The 20825-nt window shown below is 47.1% G+C and overlaps 1 protein-coding gene across 3 annotated transcripts; it reads right to left on the minus strand.

The window, feature by feature from the left end:
- Positions 1-802: 802 nt before the first annotated feature.
- Positions 803-20825, minus strand: LOC119388097 (transcriptional repressor p66-beta). 3 transcript variants are annotated; one of them, XM_037655727.2, is made up of 7 exons: positions 20294-20825; positions 13340-13483; positions 10699-10770; positions 8301-8631; positions 6774-7118; positions 4136-4414; positions 803-2369 (listed from the first exon to the last, which is right to left on the minus strand). In XM_037655727.2, the coding sequence occupies exons 2-7, from the start codon at positions 13417-13419 to the stop codon at positions 1530-1532; spliced, it is 1947 nt and encodes a 648-aa protein (XP_037511655.1). In that variant the 5' UTR covers positions 13420-13483; positions 20294-20825; the 3' UTR covers positions 803-1529. The 3 variants fall into 3 exon arrangements, with proteins under 3 accessions (XP_037511655.1, XP_037511656.1, XP_049269777.1); XM_037655728.2 differs by lacking the exon at positions 20294-20825 and adding an exon at positions 18470-18667; XM_049413820.1 differs by lacking the exon at positions 20294-20825 and adding an exon at positions 18342-18364.

Below are 20825 nucleotides of genomic sequence, written 5' to 3' on the forward strand. Positions count from 1 at the left end.
CATAAACCTTTCTGCATTGGTTCAGTAAAAAGATCACTCATCACAAGAGAAAGCAAACATCCCTTCTGAAATTTATGTATGCCCTAACCACAGTATCCGATATTAAAGGGACACTGAAGAGAAACAATGAAATAGTTTAGATCGATAAAGTGTGCTCAGAGAACTCTTGTGTAGTTTATTTCACCACCATAGGTTTATTATAGAGAAGAAAACCAAGTTCAAAGTTTCATTTTTAAATTTTGCGCCGAATTTTGTAATTCGTGACGTAAACGATTTCAAAGAGCATTTAACGTATTTTGGCGCCACTGGCTCGACGAAATTTCCACAAACTCGTTATGTCAAGTCTCTCGCCCCCTCAGAGGACAATGTACTTCGATTTAACCGGTTAGGAATTACGTAGGCCCAAGCAGGCGCCGTCAAAAATATGTGATGTCACGGCAAATGGTGCCGGAATTCCAAGGTGGTGTCGCCACCTGTATTTTCTTTTTGCGTGTTTTCTCGCTTATTAAGCGTCTTCGCGCAGAAAACGTGGTGTTTTTGGTATCGTGGAAGACTACTTTACTAATGCGAGAAAAATTGTTTTGCCCTTTAGTGTCCCTTTAAATGCCGTGGTATTTTAAAATGTGGATACAAAAGCCTTGGTCTTCTCTTTAAAATGCCAAGCGAATGCAAATGCTTTGGTACAACTTTTCTCTATATATAGCAGTCATGAAGGTTGTTCAAAGTACAGCACTTTTAATATCACTTAGCCCTAACTGGCAGAGTCACACTGACCCAATTAAGAAGGAATGCAACACAAAGGTTTTGGAGGGTTTCCCTCCACTGGATCACCCTTTATTGAAGCTGTTATCCAGAATCTCCGTTTACAAAATCCTTAGTCCCAGGCTAACTGGTTTCCACAGCCCCAACTCCGGGTATTTTGCGTGGTGACAACAAAAACAAAGCGGCACCCGCAGCACTGTAGTATCCCATCACTGCAAGTGCGGACATGAAGACTTCAATGCACACGCGTGCTCACATGCACGCATACGCACACACACATATATATACTCGCACACATATGGGAAAGAAATGTGAAGAGAGAGAAAAGGTCGGCAGAGAAGGGGAAGAAAAGAACTTAGAGAGCTTAAATACTGCCTTTACGGACAATAAGAAACCAGGCAATAATGTCCTTAACACGTGCACGTTTGCACTGACAAATATGCAAGAAGTCCCTCTTGCCACAGTCTTTACGGAGAATGTGTGTGAAAAGCATCATCTCCACCACACGGGGGGGCTGTCTCGCCCGAGTTGTCCTATTCGAAACAAGTCAGCACTGTGGGCCACCATCGGGGCAGACAGGACTACAGACTGGGCACAACCGCAGCTCTACAGCCGATGCACCTCTCGATCACCGCAGCCACACCACCTCAACCCACCCACTAATATAGCCAGTACCTTAGGGAAAGAGAGACTGTCGCTGATGTGCTCCAGAGGTGCCTCCAGAAGAAAATGGGCAACATCACTCATAAGCTGGAAAGGTTGTGTCATCACGTCTTCCAATTGAGCGAGCCCTGAGCCATCGATCGTGGTGGGATCATGTCTAGCAGGTACTGCCTATGGAGGTCTGCCGCGGGAGGCAGCTTTCCTGCCGCACCTGCCGCACCGGCGGCACTCAGCATCTGGTACGAGTACGCAGCGAGAAGGGGTCCAAAGGGCAGCACATGGGCCGGCTGAGGTGTACCACCTGCAGCCTGGTGCTGAGATGCCCCAGGCAGTGATGCTAGCTGCTGCAGCTGCTGGGCCTGGAGCAGCTGCTGAGCACTCAGCTTGGGCAGGAAGCCGCCGCTGCCCGCTGCCGTTCCCAGCCGCGGCGAGTGTGCGGCAGGTGGAGGTGTCGATGATGGGGGAGGCGACGGTGCCGCGCCGCTGGCGAGGCGCTGCTCGATCTCCTGCTCCTGTTGAAGGGCCTTGACGAAGGCGGTCTTGAGACGGTGTGTGTGCTCTGCCTTGAGCGCCTTCTTCAGGTTCGAGGTGACGCAGGCCTCGCAGATGACTGATGGCCGACCGGCACGTCGAGTGTCCTGCCACTTCCACACGGGCGTGAAGTCCAGACCGCACTGACTGCACGCAAATGGCTCGGGGGGTGCAGCGCGTGAGCTTGCCTCCCCGTCCGTCAGGAAGCTCACAACAGTCTCCAGTCCAAGCAAGTACACGAATTCGGGGCTGCTGGCATTGGGCACGAAGTGCATCTCTGGTGGAGGTGGCTTAGGCGGTGGAATCTGGAGCAACGTCTTTTCTAGCTGCTTACGCAAAGCCAACTTGGCTGCAGCCTGGCGTTGTGCAGGGCTCTGGTTGTCAGCTGCAGACGACAGGCCTGGTGGTGTTCCCTGCAAGTAAAAATTTTAATTACTTCTTCTTCCAAGCCCATGGATGAATTCTCTTTCCATCTGCAGTAGTCCATAATATTAGATGAATCCTGGAACGTCTCTTTCTCAAAAACTGAAAGCACACTGGAGTGATTGCGAAGTGTTTTTAACGAAATGCTATGCCTAGAAAAAAATTGCTCCAAGGCGCTTTTGTAACAGAGAACAATGTTTGCCCTTCCTATAACCTGTGGCTAAGCAGACTGCAATGCCTGCCTATTGCTGCTTCCTTACTTTTTATTCTTTCTGGGGTGCACATACTGTCGAAACCACTTATAATGATCCCAGATATTACCATCTATCAGTTACAACGACCATATTTCATTGCATTTATGATTTTCCTACGCCACCCATTCAAACTGCATCCACATATCGGGAAGATTTTTCAAAGCCTCCTACTTTTACAACGAACACTTCAGACACTGTCGCAGTAAAAATACGCAGATTTCGGACGCTGCGAGCGAGGTCACCCATTTTCCAGGTGCTTTTTCGGTGGCAGAATGGCAGTGAGGAAAAGAGTGAGGTATCATGAAGCCTCGTGGTCAGTTTTCGCACAGCGACCTTTGCAGACAGCATTCTCTGCAGCTATGACTGCCTACGATGAACCTAACAATGCCTTGGAACGCAAGAAGCGATAACTGCGATAAATTTTTGTTTCACAAAAGTTCACTGCGCCCTTCAACTCGTTGACTCCACAATGCACCGTAAACCATCTTTCATCTTTTCAGTAATGGCAGAGACCGGACGATCAATGATTATGACTTGCGCAAGATTGCGGCAATGCCTTCACGGATAAGCATCGGAAAAGAGCGAAGGAGAGGTGGTGGCCAGCGATGAAAGTTTTATTATGACTTGTCGCCGACAACCTTATCACAGTCATCTGCAGCTATCTGCTTGACTGCGGTACAAGCACACCATGCTGCCATTCGCAAGTTCGCCGCCGCCATGTCGTGCGAGGCCACTTTAAAGGGACGCTTAAATGGAGGAGCCACGGGTTGACGCTTGGGCAAGTTGGTGTGGATTCATTTCAAAAAGGTTAACAGCGCAAGAACGATTAGGAAGGGACGAGACAACAAAGGTAAAGAGCGCTGACTTCCAACTAGTCTTTATTTCGATAAGAAGTGCATATATACATGGCAAGGGAGAGGGCGCTAGACTTTCTTTTCTTTTCTTGTCTAGCACCCTCTCCCTTGCCATGTATATATGCACTTCTTATCGAAATAAAGACTAGTTGGAAGTCAGCGCTCTTTACCTTTGTTGTCTCGTCCCTTCCTAATCGTTCTTGCGCTGTTAACCTTTTTGAAATGGAGGAGCCAGCTGAGGCGGCGAATTTGAAGACGGAGAAATGCTCTTTGAGACGAGCCGTAGATGGTGGTGCTTGGTCGCGCCATTGCGGAGCTATAATTTTTTGAAAAATGCATTTTTTTTTGCAATTTCCGCGATAATTTTCGCCACCTCCGCGGGCGCAACAATTTTTAATAGCATTTTACGTGGTTTTCAGCAAAGATATTTTGGAATTAGATAGAAAAAGGGCTACAGAAACTGAAAATGAGATTTTCCGAAAATCGATTTTCTTTCCATTTTTCGCAACTTAATCCCCGCGTCCCCCCTTGAGAGGGGACAACCCTGCACAATTTCCTGCTGCACCAAGCAGTATATCTGAATCATGTGCTTCAAGGCAGCATCATCTACACTTCCTCGAAATGTTCACAAGGTAGTGCCTGATGTACCTGAGGCTGTGGTGGCTGGTTGGCTGTGCTGGCAACCTGGTGAGCTCCTGGAGCTGCGTGGTTGCCACTGAAGTGCTGTGAGCCATGGGACAATGTTCGGGACAGCGAAGCAGCCATGTTGTTGATGCCCACAGTGCTGGCTGCATTAGCGGGCAATCTGAGCACATTCTGCTGCAGCTGTCCAAGACTACCTGCACTGTTACTACCAGCCCGCAACGCAGTTCCAGAGCTCAGGCTCCCCTGGAGTGCACTGCTTGGGGATGGGCCTTGGTTGCGAAGCTGAAAAAAAAAAAAAAAAAAAAAAAAAAAAAAAAAAAAAAAAAACATTAAAAGAGAAATTTCCCTTCATCACTGCAAACAGCAGCCCCTGGTGAAGTCCACTGCAGGAGTGATAGTCTTTCTCAGAAATCAAAAGCTGCCTCAGTATTACATCAACGAGAACCATCACACATGACTGCAATTTTCCTGGTCTCACCACTCCCCCAAATCTTCAGCTGCCTTCAACCAGGTCTCCCTTCCCTTTTTGATACACATTCTGCTACATTGTAAACAGGGTTTTCATCACAGTGGGCAGCAGTGGTTTTGCCGCCCACCACTTAGGCTGACTGCCCACCTCTATGATTACTTGCCCACTACTGCCCTTCTGACTTCAAGTTCGCAGTACTCAAGGACAACTTTCTGTCACCCCCGTGTACAGCTGGAATCTGATTTTTTGAACTCTGTAGGGACCTGCAAGATCGTCCGAAAAATCGAGCAACCCAAAAAAACTAATGCATGCTGTTTTACTTCCCCTTTTGGGAATAAAAGTGACTGCAGAACACACTAACCGGCAAGCACAGCGTGCAACAAGCCACTGCAGTGCAGTCAACAAATACATCAGGCTTTATGGAGACTGTGTCGGAGGTTCGTCGCAACTAGATATTAATCATTAGTACAGTCGCCGACCGATAAATCGGACACTGATAATTCGGACATGCTCGGTAATTCAGACAGTTGCGCAGCACCACAGATGATCCCATAGAAGTAATGTGTAAAGACGACCGATATTTCGGACAGCTGCGAGATCTACATTCGATAATCTGGACCCTGTCCGAAACTGTCGCGCATGCCGAATCGCCAGCCATTGTCTCCTCCGGCACCCGTACCATACAAAGTATGGCCTCAGAGATCAAAACGAAAGATAATTGGTGATCTATGAGGCTTTATTTCGATCGCTACTTTACGCCTCAGAGATTTGTGATTGGAAACGCCGATCTTGGAGGCATTGGTCCACTGTGGGAAATCGTATCGACATCGCGAACATCCTACATTCCGGTTCCTGTATCCCCGTGCTGCGCTGCTATCGCCGCCATTTTGTCGAATGCGTATGCGGTAAAGCGTTCTGCACGCGCGTTCATTTTTATCTTGAGACTTGCTTTATTTTACACTCTGCTGTATCAAAAGATCTGAGTTAAATGGCGCCAACAGTGCCCTCACACCCAGCGCCGAAGGCCGCGCCGACGACAACGAAACGCGGCAGATACAGTCAATGCCGATTTTTCGGACACCCGATTTTCCGGACATGCTCGAAAATTCGGACACTTTTGCGGCACCGTCACCAGCCCCATAGACGTCAATGGTCAAGAACGTCAGAAATTTCGGACGCTAGAACTTTTCGGCGTCCAATTTTTCGGACTTTCTGCCCAAATTGCAGGTCCGAAAGGCAATAATTGAAGCCCCCACCTCTGCCGCATCTATCATCTCGTAGGTTCGAACCAGCGCTTTCGCGAGTCGACCTGTTTACGACAGTAGCAAAGTCCGAAAGTCAGCTTTGTCGCGATGCCGAAGTGTTATGGGGTGAAGCGGACCAGAAATTCAAAGGGGCCGCTATCACGGCGCCGTGCAGCAATGTCTTTGCGGATAAGCAGTGGAAATGCACGTAGGCGTGATGGCGGCAGGTGGCAAACGCGCCAGTACGGCTCAATCGCTGACAAGCCTTACGATAAGCACCTTCAGTCAACTGCTCGATAATGCATGTGGCCTGGGGCAGTTGCATGCGTAGTGCGTAGGCAAGAACCCAAACGTGCCGCGCCGCCATTCATGTTGCCTCTTTGTGTGACCGCTAAGTGCGCCGCACAGACGCATTGCCTTCACGAACGAAACCAGCTCGTCATCGTACAGCGATCACATCACGCTGGTGGAGATACAGGCGGACTTGGTTGCACGTAAGCGGAAGTGCAGGCAGCAACGCATTGACAACCCACCGGGACCCTGAAGTGTCAATAAAAGTTTTTTTTTTTCTGACGCATTCGTTTTTTCGGACATTCGATAATTCGGACTTATTTACGTTCCCCGTGGAGTCCGAATTATCGGTCGTCGACTGTAGTAGTACAATTAATATGGGGACCTATCAGTGATGTTTTACTGAGAGGGCACAACAGGTGCTTGTGTATATAATCTTGTCCCCTCATAGTGGCTCTTTTCCAAGTCTTGGTATGGCTCAGTGCATGGAAATTTTGTATTGCGGTGAAACAAACTTTTGAGATCTGCCATGGCTGCAAACAAGACTGGCACACTAAAGTACTGGCTCAAGGCTGACAAGATAGCCTGACTAAGCTGCCTTTGCAAGTTGGGGGCTCATGTTGCTACCTGTACTCACCCTGGCATTGACGCCCACCAGGTCGGGAGTGGCTCGGCTATTGGACCCCTGATGTGTCTGTGGCGGCTGCTGATGGTGGTGCTGCTGCTGTTGCTGGTGGTGGTGGTGGTGATGGTGGTGGTGGTGATGATGGTGGTGGTGATTGCTCAGTGCCATCTTGCCCGACGCGCCGAGGCTATGGCCTGGATTGGCCACCACAGTTGGGGCACTTCGAGGTGGGGGCGCCAGGGGAGGTGCCGCAGTTGGGACCACTGTTGACGCTCGGGCTGATGGCATGCTGGGTGGCGCAGCTGGGGCTGCAGGCCGTGCTGGCTCTTGCCTTTGCAGCAGTTGACTCTGACGCACCTGAGGCATAAACAAATGCAGTCAGACTAACGGCAGGGTGGAACCTACTGTGCTGTGACCATGCTTTCTGAGCACTTTTTTTTTGCTGCTGTGTAGGAATTCAAACATGCGCAGTTAAGTTTACAGGCCCCTTAATGGAAAATGTTTAATGAATTAATCTATATACAAATTCCTGAAGAAAGCTCCCTATGCATTTATTCTGCACAAATCAAGATATCTGAGCTTCTACTAGTGGCATTGCCAAAGGTAACACATCTGTTACGAAAGTTCAGGTAATAGACGGTGGCAGGGTTGGTGGCACCACTCCTCCGTCTAGGCAAGGTCAGTCAAGAAAGGTGAAAGTCACTCGTACGTTACACATATTATCCAGCTAAATGAAATGAAGGTCTATGCAAATATGCCATATGTACAGCTGCCACAATTCTGCCTGAAGTGACAACCCACAGCCTGGCTTCAACTTGAAGTTCTAACTCAATTCCGTGATAGGAACTGTTGATGTAACAACCTGCTTTCAGGTCGATGTAGAGATCTTAGTGTAGGTATACTCGAAGCGGCTTCCATGGAAACGGGGGTTTCACGAAGGGCATTTTAGGTACTGCGATCTATCGGAATGAACCCAACTTGATTCCATTTTAGCTCCATTAACACATATTTCAACGATTTAGAGAAGAAACATTCGACTGCATTTTCAAATTAATGAGGCCACTGCCTGCCGCATTAGTGCTAGAAGACTCATCATCACAACACACACTTCGAAATTTGTGCGATTCAAGGATCCACAGTGGCCGTGTGTACCGAGTACTTTTCATTTATTTTCACAAGCGCAGTTCGTAATAAGTGTGCAGGAATTGGGAAATTCTGCAAACCGAGAGCCACTTGTCTGTTTTTAGCTGGTCAACTGTTGTTGCTGAAGGATGATGATACCGGCCGTTTACATGGAATTTCACAACAGACACAGTGTTCATGCGTTACCTGCGGATCACGGCACACTGCTGTTCACACAGTGCATTTCTATTTCTATACAAGCTAGTTTACTACCACGCTACTTTTGCTGTGTAATCAAAATGCTGCAAGATTTATGCTGCAATCAGTAGCAGCACATTTCTGCTGCTATTGACTGCAAATGTGCAGGTACAAGAAAAAGAAGACTATTAAAAGTGGAGCACACAGAAGCACACCAACCTTTTTGAGCAGCACCAACTTCATCTCCTCATTGCGCAACTCCTGGCGCAGGCTTCGCACCAGTGCTCTGCGTGCAGCCAGCTCCTGCTGGGAAAGTGGTGTCTGGGGCGGTTGTGGCGGAGGCTGCATCTGCCAGCCACTGCTACCAGTGGCCCCGTTGACGAGTCGGTGCCCGTTGAGGCGACCATTCTCCTCGTCCGAGAGCACAATGACGTCTTCGGGACCGAGCCGCTGGGGACCTAAGCCTGCCTTGCGCCGCCCTCCTGAGCTGCGCACCACTTCCGGCAATGGTGCTGCCGGTACGGGAGCCACTGCTGGCACAGGCTCTTTCCTGAGTGCACAACACAGTGCCTCATATTAACATTTATTGACACACCTGGAAAAAAAGCTATAGACCTTATGCAAAATTGCTGCCATCTGTCGGAGGTTTCACGAAGCTACCCATTCGGCGCCATGTTGGAGGCTTGTGGCCGAATCGTATTGCTGTCGCTGCTATAACTTCTTGCTTGTATCTGCTTTGATAGTGGGAAATCGGGGCATAAAAACATCCGACGAGTGTGTAAAGGCCTGTACACGTTACCGGTATTTCCTAGTTATTACATTGACGGTCATTACGTGTAAAGAACTGCCTCAAAGCGAGAAGAAAATAAAAGTTTGACACCGCGAGTCACATGTAGGCCTGCCGTCGTCCAGAATGAAACTTCGCGCTAGGTTACAAATTTGGTCTGTCTGTTTTCAATGTAGCGAATAAAGCGTTGTTAGCTATCTGAATACCATGCGTGTAGTATAGGATGGATGAGAAGAAGCGTTAACGCGCGACACGGCTAGGCACAGCGATGACGGAAAGAAAGTTCTGTAGACCCAATTTAAAACGTATTTCGTAAGGGACAGTCTATGTCAAGATGATGTATTGTGCATCTAATATTAAATTAAAGGCGTGGTCCTCCTTTTTATTTTTTAAATAAAAATTATTTCGCAGCTTTAGTCACCGACGTATGCTATGTATAAAATTACTGCACGATTAAAATGTAAGATATTTGAGCATCTCACGCACGTAAAAAGTGAACATGAAAAGTGTGTCTCCAAGCAGTAGATGTCGATGCAGCTGGTGTTTTATTGAATATCATTCAGACATGTGTTCCTATACAACACGATACGCCAAAATCACGTGCACATCGTCGCTTTCGGGGCCTACTGGTGCCTTACAATGTCAACCCGTAGCGGCAAGGCAGCTTTGTGTCGCCGACTGAACGCCTGCGAAACCACCAGCGGTAGCGCACCCACGGTAGAATTCAGCACATTTCCCGGAATAGTATTTTTTTAGTTTCGTAAGAAAAGTGCCACGCACTTGAAGCACCTGTCAAAATTTCTTAGCACACAGGGGTGGATACAGGACTTTTCCAAAGGGTGATCAGCTTTTGGGAGCAACTGATGTGTTCTTCTGGGTGTATAAATTAAACAAAAAAAAAAAGTACTAAGGGGTGGGGGGCGGCCAGGATATCCGGGCCACCCGTCTGAATCGGGCAGTGATACCACATCAAATGCTTGAAAAATACGCATAGTGAAGCAAAGCATCCCACCAAACACTACCTTGTTAAACTCCACAATCGAAAATAAACTACAAAGAACACGCTGCAGCACAATCGGTCCGTTCGCTGAAAAATCAATGACGCGCACGAGCTACCTGTCTAACATGTAATTGTTATCGCAATGCAATAAACAAGGTAATGTCAACAGCAGCGCAGGCATGCGCGATTAGCCACGATGCAGCTTTGAAGCTCGTACACGAAGCGGGTTTGTCTGTGCCTGTAAGCACACGGCGCGAAAACTGTCTCGTTCCGGCATGACATGAAAGAGTGTTCTCTGATGAGTGCCGATGCTGTCACATACCGCATATATTAAGAACGGCGAGCGTAAACACGGCGTTAGTCATAAGCAGTAGCCGGAGCAACGAAACGATCTGCTGATTCTCGTCGGCCGTGAGGAAATCTAATAACATGAAGGTTAGTTTTCTGCAAACCTTTTTTTTCAGCAACGCAATTTTCTCAATCTGAGCAACACGGCACAATAAAATATGGTGGCATTGCCGCTCCTCTCAGCCGCCACACGTTGATACGCACGCTCCGTGTGTGCACATGCGGAGGCGCTTAGCCTTGAACATGGCGGAAACGCGCACGGCGGCCGCCAGATGGCAGCAATTTTGCATAAGGTCTATAATATCCTATAAACACTGTTTTCGTCACAAGGCAATGACATTACGACTGATGCGGTAAGCCTCCCTCCACCACCCACCCATTTCCCCCCGTAAACCACTGTGTGTTTTGATAAAGACAATCGCACAATGTTTGCACAAAATTCACAAGCAGAAGTGGTACCACAGCATGCACCACGCACTCACTTGATAGAAAGATCCTCAACTTCCATCGAATCCAAGGCAATGGTGGAAGGCTCAGGTCGTTCATGGCGTCTCCTGCACAGCAAGGGCACATGTGATCAGGGTAACCCTTTGGTCTAAATAAAATGACAAACCACTAGGTGAAAAAGTTTCAAAAGATCCGTACTATTTCTCCAATAAGGAACATACAACACTCGGTGGGCATTACCAGTGCTTAGACTGTGTATGTAAATTATCCAAACAGCATTTGCTAACAATTGCAAGGGGCAAATGCTTCAGGAATAAGCATAGGTCAGCAAACTCACTCATGAGTCGACTCACTCAGACTCAGATCGGGCCGTGAGTTTGAGTCTGAGTGAGTCCAGGTGAGTAATAGTTTGGCGAGTTTGAGCCCGAGTGAGTCCGGCTGAGGAAAATTTTAGTGAGTCGAGTCAGAGTGAGTCCAGTTGAGGAAAATATTCACGAGTCTGAGTTCGAGTGAGCCCTAAGCACAAAATATATTTCTTGAGTGAGTCTGAGTGAGCTCCACTTGCTATTGCCAACCTATGGTACTATCTACTCATGTTCAGCATTACTACCAGCCTTATACAGGGTTAAGTTTATACTCAAGTCTATTCACATATACTATCTCAATGCACTAGTGTTCATGCGCTATCTCAATATTTATTGATCAGAGACATGAGTTGGAGGAGGGAGGGTTGCCATGACTTCCCCCTGCAAACTCTTCTTCAGGAAGTTCATGATATAAATATCTCGTGTGAGTTACGTATTTCATAAAAATTTCCTCCCTGGATTGAAACCACTGATAACTCGTATAAGACGGTACAAGATCAAATGGTGTATCGTAGAGCACCAATTATGTGACATATTGGCATTAAAGAGCATTGACACTCAGGCTCACTCAGACTCAGGTCAAGCCGTGATTCTGAGTTTGAGTAAGTCTGACTGAGTATTGTGCTAGTGAGTTTGAGTCCGAGTGAGTCCAGTCAAGAAAAGTTTTAGTGAGTCTGAGTCCGCGTGAGCCCTCAGAACGAAATATAGTTCTTGAGTGAGTCAGTGAGCTCCAATTTTTTTGCCGACCCATGGGAATAAGGCACACATGCAACAAGCAACACAAAGGGTCATAAGATAAGTAGCAGTTCATCACAAGGGATCAAGAGTAACTGCTAAGTGCTGCTTAACCCTAGTTTGGTCGCTAGCATTTCTAAATTATGGAAAGAAGGCAGGAGTCCTAACTCCAAGGTACAACAATACGTTGAGACACTTCATGGCTGGTATACTAATAATATATAAAAAATGAACCTATTATTATTATTATCATTATTACTATCATGGATACCTCAAAAGTCCCATGGCTAAGACATTACATGAGGAGGCAAAAACACCATGGCAACTAGTGGGTTATTATGGGTACATAAATAAGTGTAACGTTGGTATTTTAACAATTCAAGTTTCTGGTAGTTATAGAAAAATTTGTGAAAAAGACAAACTTGGGTGCATATTTGGTGAGGGGCAAAGGTGTTAAGCTAAGCACGTTTTTCAAATAAAGAAATGCTAACTTCTAATAACTAGTCTACTCCGCGAACCCATGCCACAAGCTCTTCCACAGTGTCCATATGCTCCAACGGCTATACTTGTGGAGAATTTTACATGTCAATGAAACGAAGGCTATGTGGTTGAGCTTCAGGAAGAGTCAGTATTCTGGCAGTGTTTGATAGCGCTTTCAGTTTCTAAGAAAAGACACTGAATTGGTGCAGCTACCACATGCGATTGCTTTGCATTTCCCCAAAGGAGAAAGGTAAGAGGAAAGACATAAGCCAAATTGAACATTCACTGATTTATTTTGTCCCATTTTGTTGCTGTAAATTGGACGTTTCTGTTTCCACTTTTTCAGCTTGAGCGAAAACATATGAGAATGTGTGACTCTTTTCACAAGTCCTCTTGTATGCTGCACTACTACTGCAGCTTTCCCTTGAGTGTATTAGAAAGCAACATGCAGGTATAGCAACAGGGTTGTCAGATTTCAGACAGATGCATATTATGCATCCGCTATTAACTGAAATACTTCGAGCAGCAAAAGATTAGCAGTGTGGAAGCCAATGTGGCTTCCTTTCTGTGAAACCACACCATCAAAGTTAGTGCAGATTGTGCTGCTCCTCCACCACCACATCGCGTCCTTCGATATCATGACAAACAACAAACGGACAAAGTATTTTTTTGCCCTTGTCTTTTCAAACACCTGCGTTCCAAAAATTAGAGGGCGGGAATACGCATGCAATACTGATTCTTTATTGCAGAGCGAGGACAACAAGACATACCCTAAACGAAAACAAATTACACTCTAGCCTACATCTTCACTACTGTTCCACAATAATCCGATAGTGCAGGTTGATACAGAAGCTAATGTCAATCGATCAAAAGCACAATTGTACTCGAAATTCAAGTGTGCCTTTGCCATGTGTGCCATGTCACAACTTCAGTCTTGCTTGCTTAGTCTGAGGGACAGAGTATGGGGAATTAGCTCATAGCACACACATCAGTGCCCAATATATGTTACAGATCTGAAGGGAACGCAAACAAGGCGACCCACAAAACTTTCTATTAAGAACAAAAAAGCATCAAATAAGACAGAAACACCGCCTACCTTGGCTCAGGAGGTGGCCTGAGAAGAGGTCGTGGAAGAGCCTGGCCGAGGATCCCTCGAAAAAAAGGGTTGGTCTCCATGATTCTAGCCTACTGCCAGCAGTCACTTTTTCTAGCAGTGAAGAGCTGCTGCCATGCCGCCACCCTGCAACAACATCGAGCGCAGACGCTTTTATTAGTAAAGTGAAGCTTTGGGCTAGTTGGTTTTGCATTATGAAATAGTAAAAGCACGATATCCTACACGGGGACACACAAGAGAAGTAACGCAACGCTTGTCTGTGTTTCTTCTTTTGTGTCCCCATGTAGAATATCGCGCTGTTACTGTTTCATAATGCTTTTATTAGGTAATGCATGTTAAACTCATACGCAGTGAAATTTACTCAACTACAGGAAGTATTCCAATAGATTCAAGTAATACAGGGCTAACGATCAATATAAAGGATATCCGAGTTTTACTAAACTAAGTTTTGTGGCGTGCTGTTCCCAGCTTTGTGCTGTTTCCTCTATGAAAGGCGACATCAACCACATTAGAAAACTGCACAGTGCAAACTAAAACACATGCACACAACAAAATGTTTTTCACTTTGTTACAAGAAAAAAAGAGGCTTTAGACGTATTCACAGGGCATTTGCAACGCACTTAAAGGCATTCACATTGTAGAAAAGGCCTGAGTGAATAAAAGCATCACCTTCAGTCCTATCCTCAGCTTTGTCTCTGGCAGTGCTTTGCAACAACATACATAGCGTCATGGTTAAAAAGAACACCCTAGAAAAAGTTTATAGATTAACACCAACATTGTATAACTGTATACCACATCATATGCCGTCATAAGAGAGGGAATCCATGCAAGTCAGATAACGGTTATTGTTTTGTGACAGAAAAGTGCCCATTGGGTTGAAATGCTTTTAGAGTATAAGCAACTCTCACAAAAATTGGGTTTCAATGTCATGTGACTTGTGCGTGAAGTTTGCCTAGGCTACTTTTCTTGTCAATCCCATGACAATTTGCATGAAAAGAGATGTGCTTTGCATGAAAAGAGGGTGCTTGAAAAGTATTGTTTACAAACACTAAGATTAAGTCAGAAGTCTAAATTGCTGTTCTAAGAAATAACTTTGTGATCAAATTGCTCACCTAAACAATCTATACCATTCGCTTTCTGGCAACATTACTGAGCCATGTTCTGGTATATTAAAGTTCCGTGTACCATCCTTAAATCTCTTATAACTAAAAAAAAACATGACCAAATTTAAACTTTATGTGAAGCCGTGGGCACATATTCAGTTCTGAATCCACCCCATTCCAATGACAACTAAATGCTTACGGCTAAATGAAGTCGTACAACATAATAAGGGGATTCGATCTGTAGTTGTCTATGGGCATTTATTTGTGCAACTAAAACTAAGAGAAATGTTTCAAAAAATATATTAAGAGCCATGAGCAGTTAGCAGTATGGTAAAACAAAAATTGGCCGCGTATCTGCGTGCTTCACTGCAAATGTCGTCGAAAGACAATAGTCTTGTGCCGGCCGTACTACACGAGTCCTACTCCTTTATGTTGAACCGCCCCGCATCTGGCTCATAGCGTCGCATTTTCAGCGCAGCCTAAGAAACACTAGCATTTTCAGCGCAGCCTAAGAAACATTAGGGTTGTCAAAATTACTTATCTATGTATTTTCTAGTAAAGGAACACACCACCTAATACTTATGTAGTGATGTTACGCCTCAGATATGTGTAATATTTGCTTTTTTATCAACAATGTTCACAAGTATGAACGGCCGTACCAGTTCAAGATGCCTGGGCATTCAGAAAGTGGTTCAACTTTGGCCGGGTGGCTGAATCGGGTGACAGACAGACAAACAGAAAGAAAGACACAGACAGACAGACAGACCAAAATTTTCTGCGTTTAAGTTCCCCAAGAAAGACTATCGTCTTTAAAACACCTATTATAGCACTAATGTATCAGAACAGCTGCGCAAGTCACCTTGTCAGCCAGACTTCCAAGACAATAATTCCCAACCACCTGTTGTTTCACGACAACTGTCAAAGAAGCCTACCTTGCAAAGTCTGGTGAGCAACTAAAAAAGGAGGGGGGCCATTACATATGCAAAATGAGACGAACACTTGACAAAGGCTGAAATGTTATCGAGTACAGAAAGTCTGAACAGCATTCTCACCGTCGCATGAACTAGGTGAGAGCTTGCTTTTACAATACAGCTTCTATAGAACTGAAATGGTGGCTTACTACAAAGGCAAGACTTCAAGCACAGACTACATGATTCAGAGGTGCGACATGTATTTATGCAAGTGCACAATAAAGCTAAACATATGCAAATTAGACTTTCTATTTCCCTTCTTCGGTCAATACATCATCACTTTTTTTTTTGTACAAGCAGGATGAGGAAGGCATTTCCTGCAATCACATGATATGCAGGTCCTGCACCTGTAGTAATCTGCTCAGCTATCAATTCATGCAAACCATTTTGTTTGCATTTTACAGGCATGCAAGAATAAATAGTGAGAGGGCACCAGTAAAACAGAGTAACAATGAATGGTAGGCTGTGTTCATTATTTTTACTTAATTCTGCTGCAGAAGAGAGGGCATTCCAAGCAATGGGGCGAATATATTCGACAATATTTAAGATCATCACATTCGTTATAGTTTGTCTCATCATGCAGGGCGCCAGAGTAAAATGCAGCAAAAGCTATGGCTCTTTTCAGCCAGTTGAAACGAAAGTTGGCTTTGCGTTTTAGAGACAGCTTCATTCATTGTGCACTGCCAATCCAACGTCAGCCTAAGACAACGGATCAATGAAGAATCTTTTGTTTCTGAATTTGCTAAGGTTTCCTGTAACTCCCACTGTGGTTACGACTGACTAAAGTGCAGAGGTTGATCGGCTTAACGCCAGTGGGTAGAATGCCTAGAGCTAATGCAACGCATCGTGCTTGATGCCAAGTCACACAAAAGGGGCTTGGTAGATAAGGATAAGATAAGCAGATGAGGAAATGAACTGGGCCCCTGTCTAAGGGCTCTGGCTAGCACTTACACAGTTACTGGCTGTATGGAATACGGCAACTTGGAGCAGATCAGATTAACTGAACTGAACAGCACCAAACCAACGACAAGTGCTGTTAACTAAGTATTGAGCAATAGCTGCACGAAGAGCAAGATGCATGCACGCACTTTTTACAATTTTGCACTGTACATTACATGCACAGAATTCAAACCATTATGAACTGCACAGCAGTACAGTACAGACACTCTGCATGGTTTAAGTGGCAAGTGACTAGATTGACACACTGTGTGCTCAGCAGTGTGGTTGTGCTCATATTCTACTCGCTAGAACATGTTGGTGTCAGTTACGAGTATAGTAGATAAAAAATTGCGCTATTGAAAACCAAGAAACAGGGAACAAAGGTGACAGTTTTATGGAGGTTAAAGGAGCCATGTACACACTTCTTTTTGAGGTTGGCAAGCCTTGCTTGGGACACAAAGCTATAAATTGTTCACCCAAGGAAATGGCCTATGTGTGGCACGCAAGAGAAAAAGAAGTACTGCTGAGAGAGTTTGGACACCTTTGCCAGAGTGTACTGAGAGGCAGATCCAAACACGAGTCTCCGTTCATGGAGCTTTGGTATATAAAGGTAGCTCAGGAAGGGTGGTGAATACAGTCGTTTAGAACTCGTTAGAAACCAAAGTAGCCTGGAAGCACAGTGGCGAGGAACAAAAACCAGCGGATGGTCACGAGGATAGTGTGCATACATATACAAAGTAAGGGGTCGAATCGCAATGACACGAAAGCTGCACTTGCATAACTTCCCGCGACCGCCGTCGGAATGTCATCATCATCATCACTCATCTACCTAGAACCCGTGGCAGCAATGCGGTGACGCAAAACGACAGCTGTGCGCATACGTTACACCCCGTGCTGGGACCTCGCACAAAGAGCCCGCTGGCATGCCAACAGATTAGAGGCGGCATGTTTACTACTGTCGACCGCATGGATCCCGCTGTAGCGAGTGAAGGCTGATCTCGGTTCGTGATGCGGTTTGCAAAAACGATCGCGCGCGTTAGCAACTCGCCTCGGCGGAAGTGCAACCATCAGTGCGAGCCGTACTCGCTCAAGCAGCAAAAGCGGCCGTGTCCGCGCCGCGCTGAAACTGCAACGAATCGGCGGCCTACGCGAATTGTAGGTCACGCACTACGCCCAAGCGTGTTGGGCAAACGTCGCCGGTGGATGCGACGGCCCGAGAGACAAAAACACGACGACCGCACAGCTTCGCACAATCCGCTGCCGCGCGCGCTACCAGCGTCGCGCGTCCTAGAAATAAAAGGGCGGACAAATAATGCGGTCGGCGGAAGGGATGACACTGGATTCCTTCACGACACGCACTTTTCCAGACGTTTGTTTCTTTCTCCCGTCGTGCTTACTTCACAACCAATGTGCGTGCATGGAAATCAAGTCTGCGCCGAATGGAGCGCAAACACTCGATTCGTAAAAGGTGTCTTCAAAGCTGACAGTGAGGAATCGAAAGTGGCTTATAAATGGCCATGTGACCCTGAAACATTTACCGCAGTCGTTGTCACCACGAGCTTTTCACTGTGAATACAACTGCGGCTTATGACTCATTGTCGTTGGGTGCCGACACACACGCATATTTCGGTGCGAAAGCTTCGTTGCGAGGAGGAATCGGAAACCGGCGCAGTGCTGACGTGAAACCGGGCCTGTTCTTAATACGGTGCTTTAATATAAAACAACGCTTGGTAAAAGACACGCGATGCCACTGGAACCCGTCAGCGCCCGATGTTAGGAGCATATCGGAAATGTTGCGCTAAATATGTTAATCTTGACAACAACGTAAGCCTGTGCGGACGGCAAGCCGCCGTGGGTCGCTGACCCGACCGGTCATTTGTATCAGCGCCCCAGCACTTCGCGTAGAAAACGGCCGCACGGACGGCCCCAACGCGCCAAAAACATTCGAGCGATGTCAAAAAGTAGACGAACCGTTCAAAGTGACCTCGCAGCACACGACGCGGATGGAAAACGACGCACAAATCGGCAGAATACGCTCGACAAAACAATTAGCTGACGAGCCGACCTTTCAATTAAAGGCATCGCAGCCATCAGCTTACTTGGATGGCGCTCCGTCGGCCGGACTCTCCGGAACGGGCTGGCTCACTCGCTTCTGCGGATCGCTCACACTTTTCATCACGATGCACTCGCGAGAGTAACTTTAAAAAGAAAGGCGTAGATGTGCCGAAAAAATAACAAATTGGAACCTCAATCGCGCCCCAACGCGCCGTGTCGCTTTCAAAATGGCGAACTTTTCGTTAATTACCGTCTCGGGTTTTCGTCTGCCGCCCCTTCTTTCTCTTTGCTACCTAGCTGCCTTGCGACGACGGCGATGGACAACGCCGCCGCGGGAGAACATTTTTGTTTTGTTTTTATTGCGCAATCCTTTTTTTTTATTTCTTTCCTTCGCGGTGGTCCTTAGGCGTAACACACGTTACCGCCAGAGAGGTGCTACGATGCGCACGTGCCGGCGTTCACGATACAAAAAACTTATTAATCTCTTCAACTGATTAAGATTTGGTCCGCTATCTTTTCATCCCTCTTCTTAGAGATACGGCACGGCGTGATCGTATCGACTGCTTGCTTGAACAGCACTGCGATTGGCGCGACTCGCCAAAGACACGTAACGTTGACTCTTAAAACAATGGCCTGGAACCTCTTAGCGCATGCACTCAATGCAGACGTACAACTCCCGACAGCTGCTTGGTTTAGAACACATGGATCGCACCGAACAAAGAGATGCCGAGAAGGGAGAGCGCGCCAGTACACGACAAAAAAAGAAATGAGAAGGAAAGGGAATAAGCGACGCGAGGAAGAAGGCACCAGCGCTTCGGCAGCCTGGGTTGCTTTCCTCCTCGCAAGTGCAGACATGTCCCAAGCCATGCCAATGGAGCCGGCGAGTTCGTTCCCTCTCCCCCCACACACCTCCCGCCGTCGTCAAATACATACACATTCAACAAGCCTATCGCTATCAGAAAAACGGCGGAGGCGCCGTACCACGCACTAGTAGATGGCGGCACCTACCCATTTCCTCGCGCAATGATCTCTCATTGCTCTCATCTTCGTGAAAAAAAATCTCGCGCCCACCTCGTAATGAACATAAACGAAGCGCCCAATATCACTGTAAAATCGTCAATTCTGCCATGTTTCGTATTAGTAACCGCTTTCTCGGCGCGAATTAGATTCGTAAATGCCGCAGGCGGCGAGAAACACTGCAACCACAAGGAACGACACGCTACGAATGACAATCAGGCCCACGGACGTGACCGCGAGCTATCCGCCTGTGACGGAAACACAGAACTCTTATGTAGGTTTCCAAAGCGGCAGCGCCGCCGCAGTCTTCGATCGCAGTCTTTTTCGATCGAAGTCCTCGTCGCCAATTGCAATGACTACTAATTCCCCCTCCAGCGCCCCTCCCCCACTCCTAGCGCCGCCTCCTCAGGACCGGCGAGACGTGCGAACATGAAAAGCAAACATGCACAAAAAACAAGTAAAGACAAACATGGCGATCCGACTATTGTTTCGTCTATCACGAGCTTTCGCCGCTTTTTTTTTTTTTTTATCAAAGGCGCGTTGCATACCTACGCGCATACACTGCAGTTTTTTTTTTTTTTTTTAAGAGGAGCGCAGCGCTCAGCTGTTTTAAGCGAAAGCGGAGAGCAGAAAAGAGAGCTAAAACCTAAGTTCTCTTCGCACTCCAATATTTCGACCGCACGAAAAGAAAAAGCAAAAATACAATTCCGTTGCGCCGATAGCTAGGGTTGCCGCAGTCTCACGAGAGGTCGACAAACGCAACGATTTGAATGCAACGAGAGCGCGGCTAGCGCGGCGCTGGGCATCATTACAGCGACGGTGACCCCCGAGTCAGGAAAGTGGCCGCTTACCTCCATCTGCTCGCCGCCGGCATCCAGATCAAAAGTCAACACATTTAGGCTTAGCCGACCTCGATTATCCCAGGTCAGAATCGTGGGTCCACGACGGAGTCTGTGGTGCACTCGCTAGCACAAATCCTATATTCTGTGTCGCACAAGCACCACTTTCACTCGATTGTCTGGGCGCCTGGGGGGCACCGATTCTTCGTTGGGTGCCGAGTAGCCGCCGGCTCCGGTGACGGACAGTCTTCCCGGCGCAACGGACACGAGATATTGGGCGACGCAGAGCACGGTCACACTTCGGAAGCCCCGAGCAGCGGTGCTTTTCGACGGCGATGGCTACTCCACTGATTACGCTTTCTTAAGTTTGTGCTGGTTAGCGGCCAGACGCCGCGGCCGGAGAGCAGCAAAAAACAAGGCCAACATCCAGCAATATGGCCGCCGCCCACGGCGACAAGAGATTCTGGAGAGAGGAAGTATGGTGGAAGGCTTTTCGCTCCCGCTTCTCGGATCGGACGGCGTTTTTGTTTCCTTTCGTAGGGGG

The sequence above is a fragment of the Rhipicephalus sanguineus genome, chromosome 3, assembly GCF_013339695.2.
Source record: "Rhipicephalus sanguineus isolate Rsan-2018 chromosome 3, BIME_Rsan_1.4, whole genome shotgun sequence".
Lineage (NCBI taxonomy): Eukaryota > Metazoa > Arthropoda > Arachnida > Ixodida > Ixodidae > Rhipicephalus > Rhipicephalus sanguineus.